At 42.6% G+C, this 17,358-nt stretch overlaps 1 protein-coding gene across 2 annotated transcripts in view; it reads right to left on the bottom strand.

The window, feature by feature from the left end:
- LOC132393122 (E3 ubiquitin-protein ligase Midline-1) overlaps positions 1-17,358 on the bottom strand; it is a 393,698-nt gene that overhangs the window by 73,095 nt on the left and 303,245 nt on the right. For both annotated transcript variants that reach the window (XM_059967950.1, XM_059967949.1), the window contains exon 3: positions 5,180-5,275. In XM_059967950.1, coding sequence (XP_059823933.1) covers positions 5,180-5,275 — 96 coding nt within the window. The remainder of the gene's footprint in view (positions 1-5,179; positions 5,276-17,358) is intronic.

A 17,358-nucleotide genomic window follows, 5' to 3' on the forward strand; every position in this document is an offset into this window, starting at 1 on the left:
GCAGGGAGAGCGGAATCATGGGAAATGGGGAAGGAAGGGGGGAGGGAGTGGGAAGCACCAGAGAGACATTCTGTAATGATCAATAAACCATTTCTTTTGGAATCAAATGACATTGCCTAGTTTCTCAGCGCTGGGTGTGTCTGCACCCATGCCCCGGCACTCTTTCTCCGCCATCTGTTTGACTCCCCTCCCATGGCACTCCACCCTCGCCATTCCCAACATCCTTAGCTCCCACCAGATTTACAAGCTCGCTCGCCACTCCACTTTGACAAATAGAATACTGTGCAAAAGTCTTGTGTACCTGAGCTACGTATATGTGCCTAAGACTTTTGCACAGAACTGTAAAGGCTGCGAGGATGTTTTCCTTCAAGGAGTAATTTAGAACCTGGGCTTCAAAGTAAAACAACATCCATTTACGACAAATAAGGAACATTTCCCCTGATGGGGTCATTAACCTTGGGAATTCTCTGACCCTGAGAGCTGTGGAGGCAGACTCTATGAATATATTAAAGGGTGAGATGGACAGATTTTACAAGGGAGTTAAAAGTTAGGGGGAACGAGCAGGAAAGTGAAACTGAAGTCAAAATTAGATTTGGCCTGATCTTGCTGAGTAGTGGAGCAAGTCTGAGAGGCCAAGTTAAACTGTACAGATGGAGAAAGATAATGGGAAAGTGTGGAGTGAAATGTGAACTCAAGGAATTTCTAGTCTAGGCACAATCAAGTTTTTATTTTGATTGAACATAGAAAATAGAACATTATAGCACAATGCAGGCTTGTTGGCCCACAATGTAGTGCTGATCTTTTAACCTACTATAAGATCAATCGAACCCTTCCTCTGACATAGCCCTCAATTTTTCTTTCATCCATGTGCTTATCTAAGAGTTTCTCAAATGTCCCTAATGTATCTGCCTCTACAACCACCCCAGCACCCACTACTGTGTAAAAAACTTACCACTTGATGGATGGAATTTATATTATAAATTTGAAATCAACTATAGAAAATAAAAATGAGAGAACACAAAAGAAAACAATACATTGAAATATTACATCACATATTCCTCTTTCACATTGTAAAGCAGATAGATAAATTAAACAGAAAACAGGGCCTACTGCCCAACTTGTCCATGCTGATCCACTTGCCCAACTGAGCTCGTCCCATTTGCCTGTGTTTGGCCCATGGCACTCTAAATCTTTCCGATTCATTTTACTGTCCAAATGCCTTTTTAAAGTTGTAATAGTACTTGTTATGTTATGTAACTTCAAAACATTAATTAATTCAAGTAAAGATACAGAGTCCAGTAATACAGTCTAGTTCGAATTTACTTCTAAGTGAGGCATGCACACATCATGTGGTAGTACGATGACAAATACAATTAATGTATTATATATATATAATAGTATAATACATTGTTATGAGTGTTTTTGGTGTTAGGACATATAGCAAATAACTTCAGCCACCAATCTCCAGATCTGAAGATGGACTGTAAATTAAATTTAAAATACAGCTCTGAACAATGCATTCCTAAGAATTGTGGACCACAGTTAATGGGAATACCAGACAATGCAGATTTAACTTAATTATTTGGGTGTGAATTGGGTGTTTCTAGTGTGGGTGCGAAGAGGCAGATTTAAAGGTTATGTGCAGTTCAAAGCAAGCATTGTGGATGCATTATAAATATGGAATTGTCCTGAACTGTCCTTTGATCTTTAGCATACAAAATGTCTTGTAGTGTTGGGTCAAGAAGGCTTTTTTCCCCTGAAAGGGGTCTGAATATGATGCCTGCTCTGTCTCTTTGTTGCATAGAGACTGTTTCATATTAACCAGCACTTCTCTCCGATAACTTTGTTCATGTGACAACACTTATAATTATTTATTTAAAAGAACAAGAATGCTTAATTGACCAATATAAATACAAGATTACTCAGATATTATTGAAGTATTAAATACACAATAATACTCCTCCCTGCTTTGCTATAAACTCCAACTCAATACAGAATGAATCTCAACTATATACACAGTATATTATATAACACAACTACCATATGCAGACATCCACAGCATAGAAAATTTTAAATTGTCCCATTCCAGCCTAAAGATTGAATCGCTGTGCTGTCTTACTCTTGTGGGATAATGTATTTCCTGACAGGCAGGTGAGACTAGGTACTGGAAAACAATCTCAGGTTCTGTTGCATCATCCATGGTGGTTGTAGGAGCTGACTATGAGATGGCAAGAAGTGATTCAGATAGAGTCAACTTTACCAATTGACTCTGCTTCCCTCAACTGATTGACGTGTCATATCCATATAGTATCAGACGCAATCTTCACTGTGAAGGAGAGTGGTCCAGTTCGGTCCTCAATCTTTCTGAGTACCCACTTTTGATCACCTCTGTAGTACCTCACTAGCACCGTTTGTCCAGGAGTTAAACATCCAACCCCCTTGTTTAAGGAGCCTTCAATTTGTCTCAGCTGTTTGTCCTGCATACCCTCTGAAATTGGGGTTTTGGAGATCCAAGCGTGAAGTGTCAACCCAGGAACAGCAAGGCTGGTTGTGGCTGGTTATGGAGTGTGTTGCATTATCATATGCAAGGGCAAACTTCTGGTTCAGTGTCAATGTAGTGTGTTCTGCTGACATTACTCACAGTGTGTTCCTTGGACAAACCTTTCCACCAAACCATTTGTAGCTGGGTGGAATTGTGCATATATATGTCTTATTCCATTCATTTTTAGGAACGATTGAAACCGCTTCCCTGCCAACTGTGGTCCGTTGTCACTAAGTGTTCCGGAACAACAGTCCTAGCGAAGAGGTGTCTCAACACATCAACAGGGTGCAAGACTGTAGTGGAGACTATTGGGAATTACCAAGAAAGTTATGCCCGTCGATTTTCAGCAAAATCCACATGAAGCCTCTGTCAGGGCAATGCGGGCTATTCCCAGGGATGGAGAGGTGCTGCTCTTGGCATCTTCCGGACAAATTGGCATCTTACACAGAGCATGGCAAACTGCTCCATCTGATGATCTATCTCAGGCCACTAGTCAAAGCTTCAAGCCACTGCTTCCTTATCAACTACACCAGGTGACTTGCATGGATGCCAGAGTGCAGGTGCAGATGTCACTCCAAAAATAAGCCTATTATATTGATAAAACACTTGATGAGTGTTTATGCTGTGAAACATTTTGGACTCTTCTTCCATCTCCACTTGCAAGTAGGCCTCAGCTTAGTCCACTTTGATGAAAAATGTTTTCCTCTAGAAAGGTTTGCAAGGATATCCCCTCTCCTAGCAGAGAGTATTAATTTATTTCCAGTACTGGATTGGTAGTAACCTTAGAATCACCACAAATCTTGCAGACCCATATTGGTCTGGTGAATGTGAGGCCTTGCCACAATTTGTTCAGCCAGGCCAGTTTCTGTTCAGACATTGCAATTTTAAACATACTAGCTTTCATTTCTGACTGCAACTCAACTACTTCTCTGTCTGCTGTGGCCACTGATATTTCAACTCTATTTTTAAATGTAAGTTGTGCTTCAGTTAGGAGATGTTTTTGAATGCTTTCTTATAAGATTCCACAAATTAAACAATCTCTCAGCGTATCATTAAGCCCAACACTGAACTGACAATGCTTGGACAACCTCTTCAATTCAGCCATATGCGCTGAAGTGGACTCTCCTTCTTGATTCCATTTATGAAACCTAAAGTGTTCTGCAACCACGGAACACTTTGGTTCTAAGTATTCCTGTATCACTTTTACAAAAGCAGCATAGCTAATTTCTGGTGGTTTGGCTGGAGCCTCAAACCTCAAAGCAAACTGAACGCATTTAAACCCAATGTACTTAGCAAAATTAGCACTCACTTCTCGTTGGTTATTACATTTGCTTCAAAATACTGTTTCAATAGTTCAGCATACATGTGCCAATTGCCCACTGTGTAATCAAACTCAACAATCTTTTTGATGTAGCTGGCTATTTCCACTTTTTTAATGATTATTATCACACAGTACTCACTCTTTATGAACCCTGAGTTCTTCTGTTTTCCGAGTTTTCTTTAAAATAACTTGATAATGCCTTCCCTTCTGAAGAACATGTGCCGGCTGCTTTTGTCTTAAACTCAACCATCTCTCCATGTGCTGGGCTGGTTCTTTTAAATTTGACTGATCCTGGTAGCATTTTTTTTAGTATGACCACCTTGCTCCACTTTAACAAGTTGGTAGACATCTCAGTGTTTGCTTTAGATAATACCTCATTGCTAATGTTACGTTTTGTAACTTCTAAACATTAAATTATTCAAAGAAAGTTACTGAGTCTGAGAATATGCGTCTAGTTCGCATTTACCTTTAAGCGAGGTGTGTACATAACACATAGTAGTGTGATGTCGTATGCAATTAGTGTATTTTACATATAACCCATAATTAATTATTTAAACAAACAAGGACATGTAATCAACCAATGTACACAAAGTTATTCAAATATTATTGAAATATTAAATACACAACCATACCCACCTCTGCCACTTCCTCTGGGAGCTTGTTCTATAAGCGCACACTACACCTGAGTGAAAATGATCCCCCCCCCCCCCCAGTCCCATTTTAACCTTTAATGCTCACTTTAAACCAATCCCCTCTAGTTTTTCTCCACATGCATTCCGCCTCCACCCAACTTGGTGAATAGACTGTGATTCTTCACCCTATCTCTGCCTCTCATGATTTCATAAGATCTACAAGGTCACCCGTCACCCTTTGCTCCAAGGAAAACTGTCTCAGCTTATCCAGTCTCGGTAACCAAAAGAACTTGTAATGTCCTCTTAAACTTGTATTGCACTCTTTCCAGGTTAATCATGTGGAAAATGTACCATATTTGTTTAGTAATAAGCATCACAAACTAACTGAACATAAATGAGAAGAAATTACCAATTGTGATAACTCTAAGCCAACTCTTTAATACTTGTTAAAAAATACATGAACCTGACATATCCCGCTTGCTCCATATTCCCTTGTGGAATTCTAAAAAAGCTTACAATATTTGTTTGCCTCCATCATTATGAAAATACAAAGCTATTAATTCCTTGTGATATAGTGCATGCAATAATAGTAATATGCATGCTTTGAAGTTCCATCAATGCAGAATTTACTAAGAGCCCCACTTCACCCACTTACTCCTGGACGTTATTGCAGAAGGAACTCACCTCTACATGCTGACAAGTCTGGATCAGTCTACCCATCAGCGTTTCCAGCTCATTATTCCTCTTGATTAGACTGGCCAGGTTGGTCTCCAGACTTTGCTGTTGGAGGAAAAAATGCAATGCAGTTACAGGTGTCAGGAATTTGACTGTCAAGTTGAAAATGAAAACTACAAAGACACTGCAAAGAAGATTTGAACATTTGAAACTGTGACTCTGCTGGGTAGCTTCATTTATAATGGGCTTGCTGTTCTGGAAGTTGCACCAGAGGTTATATTTCCTTGTTTTCCTATGACATGGAAAGAGTCAATTTGACCCATTGACTCAATGTCAACTCACAGCAATCCCATCTATCCCATGCCCTGTAACCTATTCCACCTATGTTTTCAACAATTCGGCCACACACCAGGGGCAATTCAGAGTGGGCAATTAACCGCATCCTTAGGACTTGAGAGGAAATCAGAACTTTAAGAGGAAACCCATGTGATCACAGGATGAAGGTGCACATAGACAGCACTCGAGGTTAAGTTTGAATCCGAATCACTGGTGCTGTGGGACAGCAATTCAACTAAATGGACCTCTGTGCCTTCATGGCATCAAACTTCACTGGCGACACAGTCGACGCCTGCGATCCTTTGCACACTGCAAAGTTAAAGATGGATGGATTCAATCTGGTCCTTGCCCTAAATCTTTTTGTAGGATGCTCCAGCAGAACTTAATGCCCTGGGAGGGTCTTACATCGGAAAGAAGGGGTGAATTGCCTTTTTGTTTTGCCTATTGGGAAGCGCTAGAGGTGAAAGATAGAGCTTTTATGTTTTACTAGCACTGGAAATACTCATGTATTTTCGCAGGAATGTTAGTAATTTTATGGCACACTTTGTTACATTTTCCCCAAGTGCATTCCGAGGATGATTCAGATCTCATTACTGGATTACTCTGGGTATTACTGGATCAGTCCATTAGACAGCTCTCATGTTACTCCGTGCACAGTAGAAAATCAATCACACAACTCTGTCAATAGTAACATGTGCTGTTGAGAATTAACCAAAGTGATTTTTATGTAAATTTCCAAGCATCTTATTGCCTGTTAAGGAATTCACTACCACATTATTAAGTGGGAATTTTATTCATTATATTTGGTGTAAGACTCCCTGGAGACATAAACACAAGTGGAACTCACTAAATTCATTAGTGGCAACATTCTCAACCTCACAGGTCTTAAAAACAGTTCCTAGTTAAATGCAGAAAAACCAAGTTTGACTGAACACAACAGAAAATACTCAGCAAGTCAGAAGGCATAGATGGGGAGAGAAGCAGGACTGACCCTTCACTAAAACTGGAAAGGTCCCATGTGTGGGTTGGTAGTTCCAAGGGTTGTACTGTGTCCAGTGTGTTATAAGTTGTAGAGAGAGAGGAATTGGAAAGAAAAGAAGGAATGTCTTTGACATGACATGGAGCAAAATTATCCAGTTACAGGTCTTCCCTGGATAATAAAAGCATCAGAGGCTGACCGCAGGGCATAATCTAATGGACTGTGTAGGTGATTATCCTGGACATTTTTGTTGTGATTGCAAGACCCTGTTGGACATTGGTAATATATAATACAGTGAGTCTGATTCATTGGTTCATTGGAAAGATTGATGGCGGGGGAGCTGCGTAGCCTCAGTTATGGTGTGGACCAGGCCCTCGTTCATGTCCTGGATTTGCCTGTTGCAGCTTGATGCCAGCTGGTCGGAGGCTGCTGCTCTCCAGTGCTTGCTCAATGGGAGGCAAACTGGATTGCCCTCCTCTGTGGCTGCACTGTGCAATACGAGGAACTGTGGCGTGCTTGTTCTTGCAGAATCAACCTACAGGCCATGATGCTCAGGGACTTGTGTAACATTATTCTAATTTGAATTTTTATTTTGTAACTGTTTTTCTGTAATTATATGTGCTGCACGTGCTCTGTGTTACTGTGGGCTCTGTTTTTTGCACCTTGGCCCCAGAGAAATACTGTTTTGTTTTGGCTGAATTCATGTGTATATTTGAATGACAATTAAACTGAAACTTGAAATTGAAGTGTCGACAATTCCTTTTCTCCCACAAATGCTGCTCGACCCGCTGAGTTCCTCCAGCAGATTGTTTGTTTCTCCAGATTCTAGCATCTGCAGTCTCTTGCGCCTTCAGTAACAAAGCGATAATGACCGCACAAGAAGCCCACCGCAGTAATACCTGCTGGTTGTGTGACTGCCACTTGAAAAGCGAAACTATTCTGGCTGTTGGAGCAAATTTCAAAACAGAATGGGGAATGAGCATCTTGGAATGAGCTGCAAGAAGTATTAGTTGAGTCAGGCACATTGGTAACGTCTGAAAGCTATCTAGGTAAATAGGAGCTATGGGTCAAATGTGGGCTCTCTGGACAACACACATGACATGGATGAGTTGTGTCATAGGGTCTGTTTCCACATTGCAAGATTCTATAGCTCTGTGAGAAGCAAAATTCATGAATGACAGAAAATGTGTTGCCCGTGCCCTATTTCCAAAGACCTCATCAATGACACGATCCCCATCACGATCAACAGTATGGGCAGCTTCTGGGAAAACAAATCCATTACTTCTTGTGTGGTTCTTGTTGATAGCTGAGGGTGACGGACCTCAGATGAGATTAAACTTAGGCCCTGTCTGCCCTCTCTTAAGTGGTTGTAACAAAATCACAATCAAATCTGAACTAGAGCCGGTGAGTTCCCTTCATCCCTCGAGCACCTTCAGACATGAAACATATCAAGCCATGCATCTAATTGCTTATTGAGCTTCCATGCTGAGTGTAAATAATCCACCAGAAGCTGATTGATGTCAAAAAGTTCTTGCATATATCTGATAATAAGCTGCTTTAAACTCAGAACTTTAATGTTAGTATGTCTCAGTCAGCTCCATAATGGGCACTACCCTCCGTAGTATCCATCTTATCTTTGAAGAGCAATGTCTCAAAAAGGTGCCTCCATCACTAAAGACTCCCATCACCCAGGACACGCCCTGTTCCCATTGCCACCATCAGGGAGGAGGTACAGGAGTCTGAAGGTGCATTTAGGAACAGCTTCTTCCCCTCCGCCGCCAGATTTCTGAATGGACATTGAACCCATGAACATTACCTCACTACCTTTTAGATAAAAAATCTGCTCTACTTATTTAACTATTTTATACGCACATCATGTTCCAGAAGTCTAGATGCCCTGCATGTGAAATTAAGGATTTTGGCTTTGGGGCACCAAAGTCACAGATTAGAAAGAAAACGGGTAAATGTTGCAAATGCTGTGGAAATGCCAGCCCTGTTGTAACACGTGTTAATGTAACAGTCACTTTCCATTCAGCAGCAAGCCAGGAAAAGCAATGAAATAAATAATCAGATAATGTTAGATGATCAACATCAGCCAGAAGAGTACACAGAATCCCTCTGCACATTTGTGTTGGTTGATCATTTGTATCTAGGTCAGGCGTCACATCCCATTGGTAACACCTCAGATACAGCACTGGTCAATGCAATAAGACAATAAGACCATAAGATATAGGTGCAGAATTAGGCTAGAGCCCAGCTAGTCTTAGAACCATAGAACACTACAGCACAGTACAGGCCCTTCTGCCCTCTATGTTGTGCCGACCCATATAATCCTTAAAAAAAGTACTTCAAGCGGGTCAGCTGCTGGGTGGCATGTGGTCAGGAATTTTGTCTCAGTTATGCCCCTTTCTTACCGGCAGCAGGGGGAAGAGTGTGTGGGGAGCTAGAATTATAGCTACAGCTCCGTGATAAAAACCCATTTCAAAAGGAAGCAGTTTATCCCTCACGGTGCAGCACTCCAAAGCTCTTCAGGGAGAACTGGAAACATGAAAAGCAAAGAGGAAGACGGGCCATGAGATCCTCGCCATCTTTTTCTGCGAACCAATAAACTTATGACCTTTTATCAGAGATGATTTGATTGGTCTAAAGCATCAAATTTCTTTCTCTCTTCTTGGATCTACTGAGCATTTCAAGCATTTTATGGTGAATCTTGCTTCTGACCCACACTAAGACTGAATCTGTTTCAGGTGGTACCAAGTCTAGAGCCAAGGTAGCATCTTCTTAAGGACTGGCTGAACCAGTTTGGATTTTAATGTCGGCTTAACAGTGTCATGCTCACTTTTATTGAGATGAGCTTGCTTTTAAAATCGGTATTCTCATTCCTGCACCAACCCCACACAATCTGAATGCACGTTCTCTGGACCGGTAACACAGATGCTACTATCAATTATGTAAAAGAACTGAAGGGACCAAATGCGGAAAGGAGCCTGGAGGAACTAAGATAATCTTACATTCACTTCAAACAAAGATAAAAAGAAAAATCAAAGCTAAATTGTCAAGTTTTATTTTATTGTCCACTTGGCCTTAACCGCAAGTCCCTTGGATGTTTAAAGACTGAATATAATATACAGATTTCAGACTCCAGTCGGAGGGATGACAATATTCACTGGATCATGACTACTGGTAAAGCTAACATGTATTGATCGAGTGTGCTGGTATTAGCAAAGCTGCTACCCACTGACCAACATGGGACAGACCTGGGCTGTCAATCCCCTTGGCCTTCCCAGTATCAGTTATAGACAGGGAAGACAGCCAATTTCAACAAAGGTAACAAAAGAATTATTGAAACCAAAACAGGAAATACCGGAGACTTTCAGCAAGTTGGGTGCCATTGGGGACAGTGGGTCAAAAAGAGCAGAACCCAGGGAAAGGAGCCCATGTACAGGACCAGCCACACACAGACATACAAATAAATAAAGGCATATTCCGTCACACAGATACAAACAGGAACACAGGCACATGGCCACACACATGAACAGATACAAACAAAGACATGAACAGGCAAATTTCTAGAAGTCACTCACAGACATATACTCAGTGGCCACTTTAATAAATACCTCCTGCAATACTTCAATAAAGTGGCCACTGACTCATGGCCCTCTGCTGTTGTAGCCCATGAGTGTGTTCAGAGACGTTCTTCTGCCCACCACTACTGTAACACAGAGCTGTAAGAGTTACTGTCACCTTCCTGTCAGTTTGAAAGTGTCTGGCCATTCTCCTCGGACCTCTCTCATTAACAAGGCATTTTCACTCACACAGCTGCCACTCACTGGATGTTGTTTTGTTCTCGGCACCGTTCTCTGTAAACTCCAGAGACTGTTGTGCGTGAGAGTCCCAGGAGATCTGAGATACTCAAACCATCCCGTCTGGTACCCGGATGGTCAAAGTCACTTAAATCGCATTTCTTTCCCATTATCATGTTTGGTCTGAACAACAACTGAACCGCTTGACCACAACTGCATGCTTTTATGCACTGAGTTGCTGCCAAATGATTGGCCAATTAGATATTTGCATTAACGAGCAGGTGTACAGGTATCTAATAATGTAACCTAATGACTAATGTGTGCACATGGTGAAAGAAGTTATACATTCCTCACTTGTCACAGTACGAAGACAACATGAATAGCTGACTGAGGAGGCACTTGATCATTCAAAATTAAGAAATGACGTTCTCCCTGACTTCATCCGCTCTAGATAACTCCCAACCCCTGCCTCCAAACTCAAAGTTCCCTCACCCTGCACTGCTCACTTCTACCTCCTACTCCACAAACCGGACTGTCCGGGTAGGGCTATTGTCTCTGCCTGGTCCTGCCCCACTGAACTCGTGTCTTCATATCTCGAATCTATTCTATTCCCCCTTGGCTCAGCCCCTTCCACCCAGATCCCTGACACTTCTCATGCCCCATTCTCCTCAGTAACTTTCAATTCCCTGACCGCTTCGTCTTCACCATGGATGCTCAGTCCCCATACACTCCTATCTCCCATCAAGAAGGCCTCAAAGCCCTCTGCTTCTTTCTTGACAAAGGAACCCCCTTCCACCACCCTCCTACATCTGGCAGAACTGGTCTTCAGCCTGATCAAGTTTTCCTTTGGTTCCTCCTACTTTCTCCAAACTCGAGAGGTAGCCAGCCATGGGCACTCGCCTGAGCCCAGCATATGGCTACCTCTTCATCAGCTATGTAGCACAGTCTATGTTCAAACCTTCCCCGCTTATACTGCCCAACTCTTCCTTCATTACATTGACAAATGCATCGCTGCTGCTTCTTGTACCCATGCTGAGCCTGTCAATTTTACCAACTTTGCCTCCAACTTCCACCCTGCCCATTAATTCACTTGGCAGATCTCTGACATTTCCCTCCCCTTTCTTGATCTCTCTGACTCCACTTTTGGAGGCAAACCGTTACCCGACACTTTCTATAAAACTACCGATTCCCATGGCTATCTCGACTATACCTCCTCCCACTCTATCTCCTGTAAAAATGCTACTCTCATTTCTCAGTTCCTTTGCCTCCACCCCATCTGTTCCCAGCATGTGGCTTTCCATTCCAGGATGTCAGAGATATCCTCCTTCTTTAAAGTACAGGGTTTCCCTCCCTCTACCGTTGATGCTACCCCACCTGAATCTCCTTCATTTCTTGTACATCTGCACTGTCCATATCTCCCCGCCTCCATAACAATGATAAGAGTTCCAGTTGTCCTTACCTACCATCTCAGCCTCAACATTCAACACATCATTCTCCGCAGCCTCTGCCATCTCCAAAGAGATCCTCACACTAAACATATCTTTATCACCCCCTCTCCCACTTCCCTCGGGGATTCCCTCGTCCTTTCATCCCTCCCCATTAATCCCTCTCTAGACACTGTGGCTTAAGTGCAATACTTGCCCATAACCTGCTCCCTCACACCCATTCAGGGCCCCAAACAGCCTTCCAGGCGAGCAGACAGCTAAGCTGCTGGAGTTGTCTAATGTGTCTAGTACTCCCAATGCGGCCTCCACTACCTTGGAAAGACCGGTCATAAATTGGGGGACTGCTTCATCAATCACCTCCACACCATCTACCACAAGCAGGACTTCCTGGTGGATAAGCACTTAATTCCAATTCCCATTTTGTTCTGATGTGCCGATCCACGCTCAGGGTGGAGGAGCAACATTTTATATTTCATCTGGATAGCCTCCAGCCTGATGGCACAAATATCGATTTCTCCTTTCGGTGAACAAATTTCCTCCCCCTTCATCTATTCCCCACTCTGACCTTTCACTTCTTCTCACCTGCCTATTACTTCCCCTGGATCCCCTCCTTTCCTTTCTCCTATGGTCCACTGTCCTCTCCTATCAGATACCTTCTTCTCTAGCCATTGACCTCTCTCACCCACCGGGCTTCACTTATCACCTTCCAGCTGGCCTCTTTCCCCTCCTGAACCTTGTTTAACCTGGCATCTTCCCCCTTCTTTCTCAGCCGAGAAGAAGGGTCCCAGACTGAAACTTTGACTATGTATTCCTCTCCATAGATGCTACCTGACCTGTTGTGTTCCTCCAGCATTTTGTGTGTGTTGCTAAGAACTGTTTTGATGTAATTGATAACAGTGAGAGGAAAGCTTCCATTGCATCAGGAATTTTGCAGCAATTTAAATAATGTTTGGAATGCACATTAAACAAATGCAAATTATGCCAACGTATTGAATGCCCGATTATTATAATTGGTGGAGAGATGTGGGGATGCCATGCTCCCGAGGGCCCTCTTTGCCCCCTCCCACCTCAGGCATGTCCTATCCTGGCACCTGTAACCACAGCTTTATGACAATTTGCATAAGATCCAGATTGAAAAGAGGAAATATCGACGGATATTTCCAGACTGCAACTTCTGCTGGTTTTGAGGGCACAACTTGTTCTTCCTTGCAGACTGTCAATGGATCACAACATTTATATTTCCACAGCTCTGCTACCGTGCAAATAAGAATTAGATGACCTCCTTGCATCTGCAAAAATGTTTGTATTTATTGCATATGTCAGTGGCCCATGCTGGCAGGAAGTTCCATAGCTGAATAAATGCCAATCTTTCAGCAGAACAGCTTTATAGATTGTACCTTCTCTGTATAATAACATAATGATCTCGAACTTGTATAAGCCTGTATATGCATCAATTTCCAAATACAGTAGCACCTTTTATAGGTAACTTCCATACATGGTATTTGTACATCAGTATACTTGCAGTGCTACCAGCCTCTGTCTTTGTCATTCATATTTTATCCATGGTAGATTTTTGCAGATCTGATGCCCTAATATATATATTCCTGCAGTCCCTCTTCCACTGTGACCCTACAATAACCTCCACCTAATGACCTTCTATTCTTGTTCAGCCCCTGAGCAATCAGTAGCTGTCTGCTTTGCTCTGAAGGCAGCCCTTTGATGTCTGCCTGTATCATTGATCTCCACATTGGTAGGGCTGGTGATGCAGCTGAGGATTCAGAGCAGGCAGGCAGAAACCTAATCAGAATCCCGTCCTAAAGTGAAGCTCCCGCTTCCAGATCAGACCACGCTGCTCCCTTGGGATCTCAGGTGACTTAGTGAGATTGGACTTTGCCATCAAATCCAAGAACATGTGTTAAGTATGAATGGGGAATATCACACTTAGCAGCAAGATGATTGCCACACGATTTAAAGGGAACATCAATAGCCCGCAGAATCAGTGCTGAGCTTTCAGAGCCAAAAACCAGCCACAGCTTCAGGAGTCTGCAGGGACTGGCGTGGCAGGAGAGTGGATTGTGCCCTCACCTTTCAGATCTAGTCAAAAAGCTTCAAGGCCCAGGATTAGGAACTGATCCTCAAAACATTCAGTACTCTGGAGAGATTGAGCAGAGGGCCAGCAGTGCCAGTAACTAGAAGTATGAGGGGCAAAAGTTTGTGAAATGAGTACTCTTGACAGGAGGGTCGCTCCCCAAATGCTGTACAGAAACAGAAGTGGCAGCAGGCAGAGATCATTCAGCCTCTCAAGTCTGCTCCATGAGTCAGTAAGATGATGCCAGATGTTTTACCTCAGCGCTGTTCTCCTACACAAATCCTTCAACTCTCTTACAAAAAAATCTCATAAGGAATTTTTTCAAGTGCATTCAACAAGGAACAATGCCTGAGAACATCTTTTTTCCAAGGAGGTATTCAGAGAAATATTTTACATCCTGCAGAACAACCGCATCACACAGAATAGGACGACTTTTGCTTTGCATGGAAGGTAGCAGTGAGCCTCATGTTGTACACCTCCAAGCATCTCCTGGCTGTTGAAAGCAACAACAGCAATATTCTTCACCATAGTGAGCACCATGTTCTACACCTCCATGCCAGTGAAGCAACAACAGCAATATTCTTCACCATTGCATCAGGGAGATCATGGCAGGTGCTGACACCTCTCATCTCTGCACACCGATGCTCCGTGCACCCCAGTGTTCTCCACCTCCCTATAGATAACATTATTCCCTTCTCCAGTCATCCCTAACCAATTTGTTGCCGATAGTGTGCCAGGGGTCCCATAAGGGAGAAGGAAGTGCATTAGTGAATCTTTGATAATGTGGCTGACCCAGTACCTGCCAAGGTTGAACAGCCTGCTGTAGGTAAAAATGGTGAGGAGTGGGGCTGTGGTCAGAGTGTAAGGGCAATAGGGCAACATTTGAGTGCTTGGACTCTGTCCAGATTGATAGGGGCTGTGAATATGTGAGGAACGGGGAATGTGTTTCAGTCAGGAGTATCTGCATGTGGTAGGAGACAAGTTCGATGGCATGTTCAATCACTAGGTCAAGTGTGAATTTTGAAAGCCTTGTAGACTGCAGCAATGACCTTTGGACTTCTCTCCTTGACGTTGCCTTGACTATTGTCTCCTCTACTGGCCCTTCACAATAAAATTGGACGGCTTCCTGGTCTCCCAAGGACTGGATATCTCATTTCTGCTTGCAGTCACAGAGGAGTAATTTGTGATATAGACAAAAGTGGTTTAGGTGTTCTGGGATGAAGAGCAGGTCACGCTAAAGGGAAGAGAAGAGGATAATCTGCCCAGTTGTGCGTCACTCAGAGTCACAGACAGAGAGTTACATCGTCTGAGGATTCAGAGCACAGGGCTAACTCTCACTTTGGGTGGCAAGGGGGAATTCCCTGGTGTGGGATTCAGACTAAGACTAGAGTATGTCGAGACATGACAGAGGTACAAAAATGAATAGACTTTACTGAGGACTGTAGGCTGGATGATTTGAGAGATTCGATGCATCAAGCCCCAGTATTCAAGAACAGGGCTCAGCATAGATGTGTTCTATATTAAAAGTACAGCTGTTTTCATTCTGATGACAAAGAGAAATCTTCTGGATGAGATTGTGTTGCACTTTCCACAATTTGTACTATTTGATTAGTAAGCTGTTTAACGGGGGAGTACAAGAGACAGCCCGACATCTTTTGCGTATCAAAGTAAAAAATTACAGCTTTGTTCAAAACCCCCTACTTTTATTCCATATGCAGAAAGCTCAACACAAGCACAGGTTGGATCCAGTTGCATTTTAATCGAACAAAGCCACAAAATGGTATTTGAACTATTTTGCAATATTGTCTTCCCACGGGGACTGCAGGAATGCTGTCTGGTAACTTGCTCAGCAGTGTACTGGTGGTTCAATAAGACGCTTTCTCGCTGAGAGAAAAGCATTTTTTTTACTTGAGTGAATGAAACCTCTTTGAATTCAGTTTATTATTGTTTATAACAGATCCAATTTGCTAAAGTAGTCTATAAGCTTGGCTGCCTCTGGGCATCATCTCTCTGCTTACTCTATTCTTGGAGCTGTACCGAGGATGAATTCTTTCTCAACCACATCCTTTTTCTAACGGATCCCATGAATTACTTTTGATTTGCTTCAGAACAGTTTAGTCAGCTGTTATCTATTGCTTTACTTTTCAGGATTAGAACTGAAGGATTAAGTAAAAGATTCATCTTTCTGATGAGTGCAGTGTGCATTCAATGTATATTGATTGTACATTAATACTATAAGTGTTTGACTAACAGGATATGGGTAGGACTTCAACTTGCCTCTGGTTTAGGTGAACTGATGCCGTAATGTGGCCTAAAGTTGAAAGTTTCGAGCAAAGTTGCTCAAAGATGATCAACATCAGAAAACATTCCTTCAAGCATGGGTTAGTAGAATTCTGGACTTTTTTCTCCAGTTAACTAACTGAGAATGATTGATATTTGCCAGGTGAGGGCAAGTAATTCAGTCTGAGGCTGAACACAGCCATGGTTTAAATGACACAGTCGAGCTAAGTGTGGAACAATTCTGGAAGAAGATAGTCATTACCTCCTGCCAATTCAAGTGTTAAGCAATAGTACTGTTCTTTGTCTCCTCCCTTCCAGTATATCCACTGTCCATGTTAAAATGATTCCTCCAAATCCAAGCCTGCTAAACATTGCTGCTATTTCTTTGCATGAGTTATCAAACACAATGCGAGAGTTCATATATTATACCCATTTGATATGTGTTAAGTTACCTGTATGGGTAATATATTCAAGAGATTCTGCAAGGTTCATTGAACATGATCTAGCTTTTAAGACTCATTCTGGTTGGCTCTAAGCAGCTAACAGTTCTACAAAAGCGAATTCACTTTGTCACTAGTACTATGTTTGAATAAATTCCCCTCAAAAAGCATTTGACTATCTGACCTACAATTTCCAAGCTTTTCTTCTTAAGTGTGACACCAGCAACTTCCCAGTCCCATGGGGGCAATTCCTGAATTCTGCTGATAACTGGCAACACCCACACCCTGAGAATGAGCTATTTTGAATGGATAAAAGGACTCTTAAGGAAGTTCAAGACCAGTAAACAACATCAGAGGGACACAATTGGAAACATTGCTAAATCACCAATACTGTGTCAGCTGATCTAGAAAAGTGGAGATTTTAGATTTGGTTCAAAATGCTCTGTGACTTCTAACACTAAGCAGTATCAAAATGGAACAATCAAGGGCTGTCCAATTATTGCTGGCTTTGCTTGTGACACCAATATCCACAAAACCAATGAGGCAAAAGAAGAGTCCGAATACACAGTCCCATTAAAATGGCACACATACCAATGGTTGTTCGGTGCTTTTCTCTGCTGAGAGGCAGTCCTCCTTTCCTTGATGACAAACTGAGGAACACATGCCCAATCAGGCCTGGACGTTCGGGAACGAAGGAGTTCGAACTCCACGGATAGCTGAGGATCAGGAGGACTGGGGGTGGAAGTCGGGAGAGGAAGTTGCATTTCAGTTTAGGGAGTAGGAGAGAACTGGTCAAGTTTTAGGAGATGGCTGAGT

Source organism: Hypanus sabinus, chromosome 4 (genome assembly GCF_030144855.1).
Source record: "Hypanus sabinus isolate sHypSab1 chromosome 4, sHypSab1.hap1, whole genome shotgun sequence".
Classification (NCBI taxonomy): Eukaryota; Metazoa; Chordata; class Chondrichthyes; order Myliobatiformes; family Dasyatidae; genus Hypanus; species Hypanus sabinus.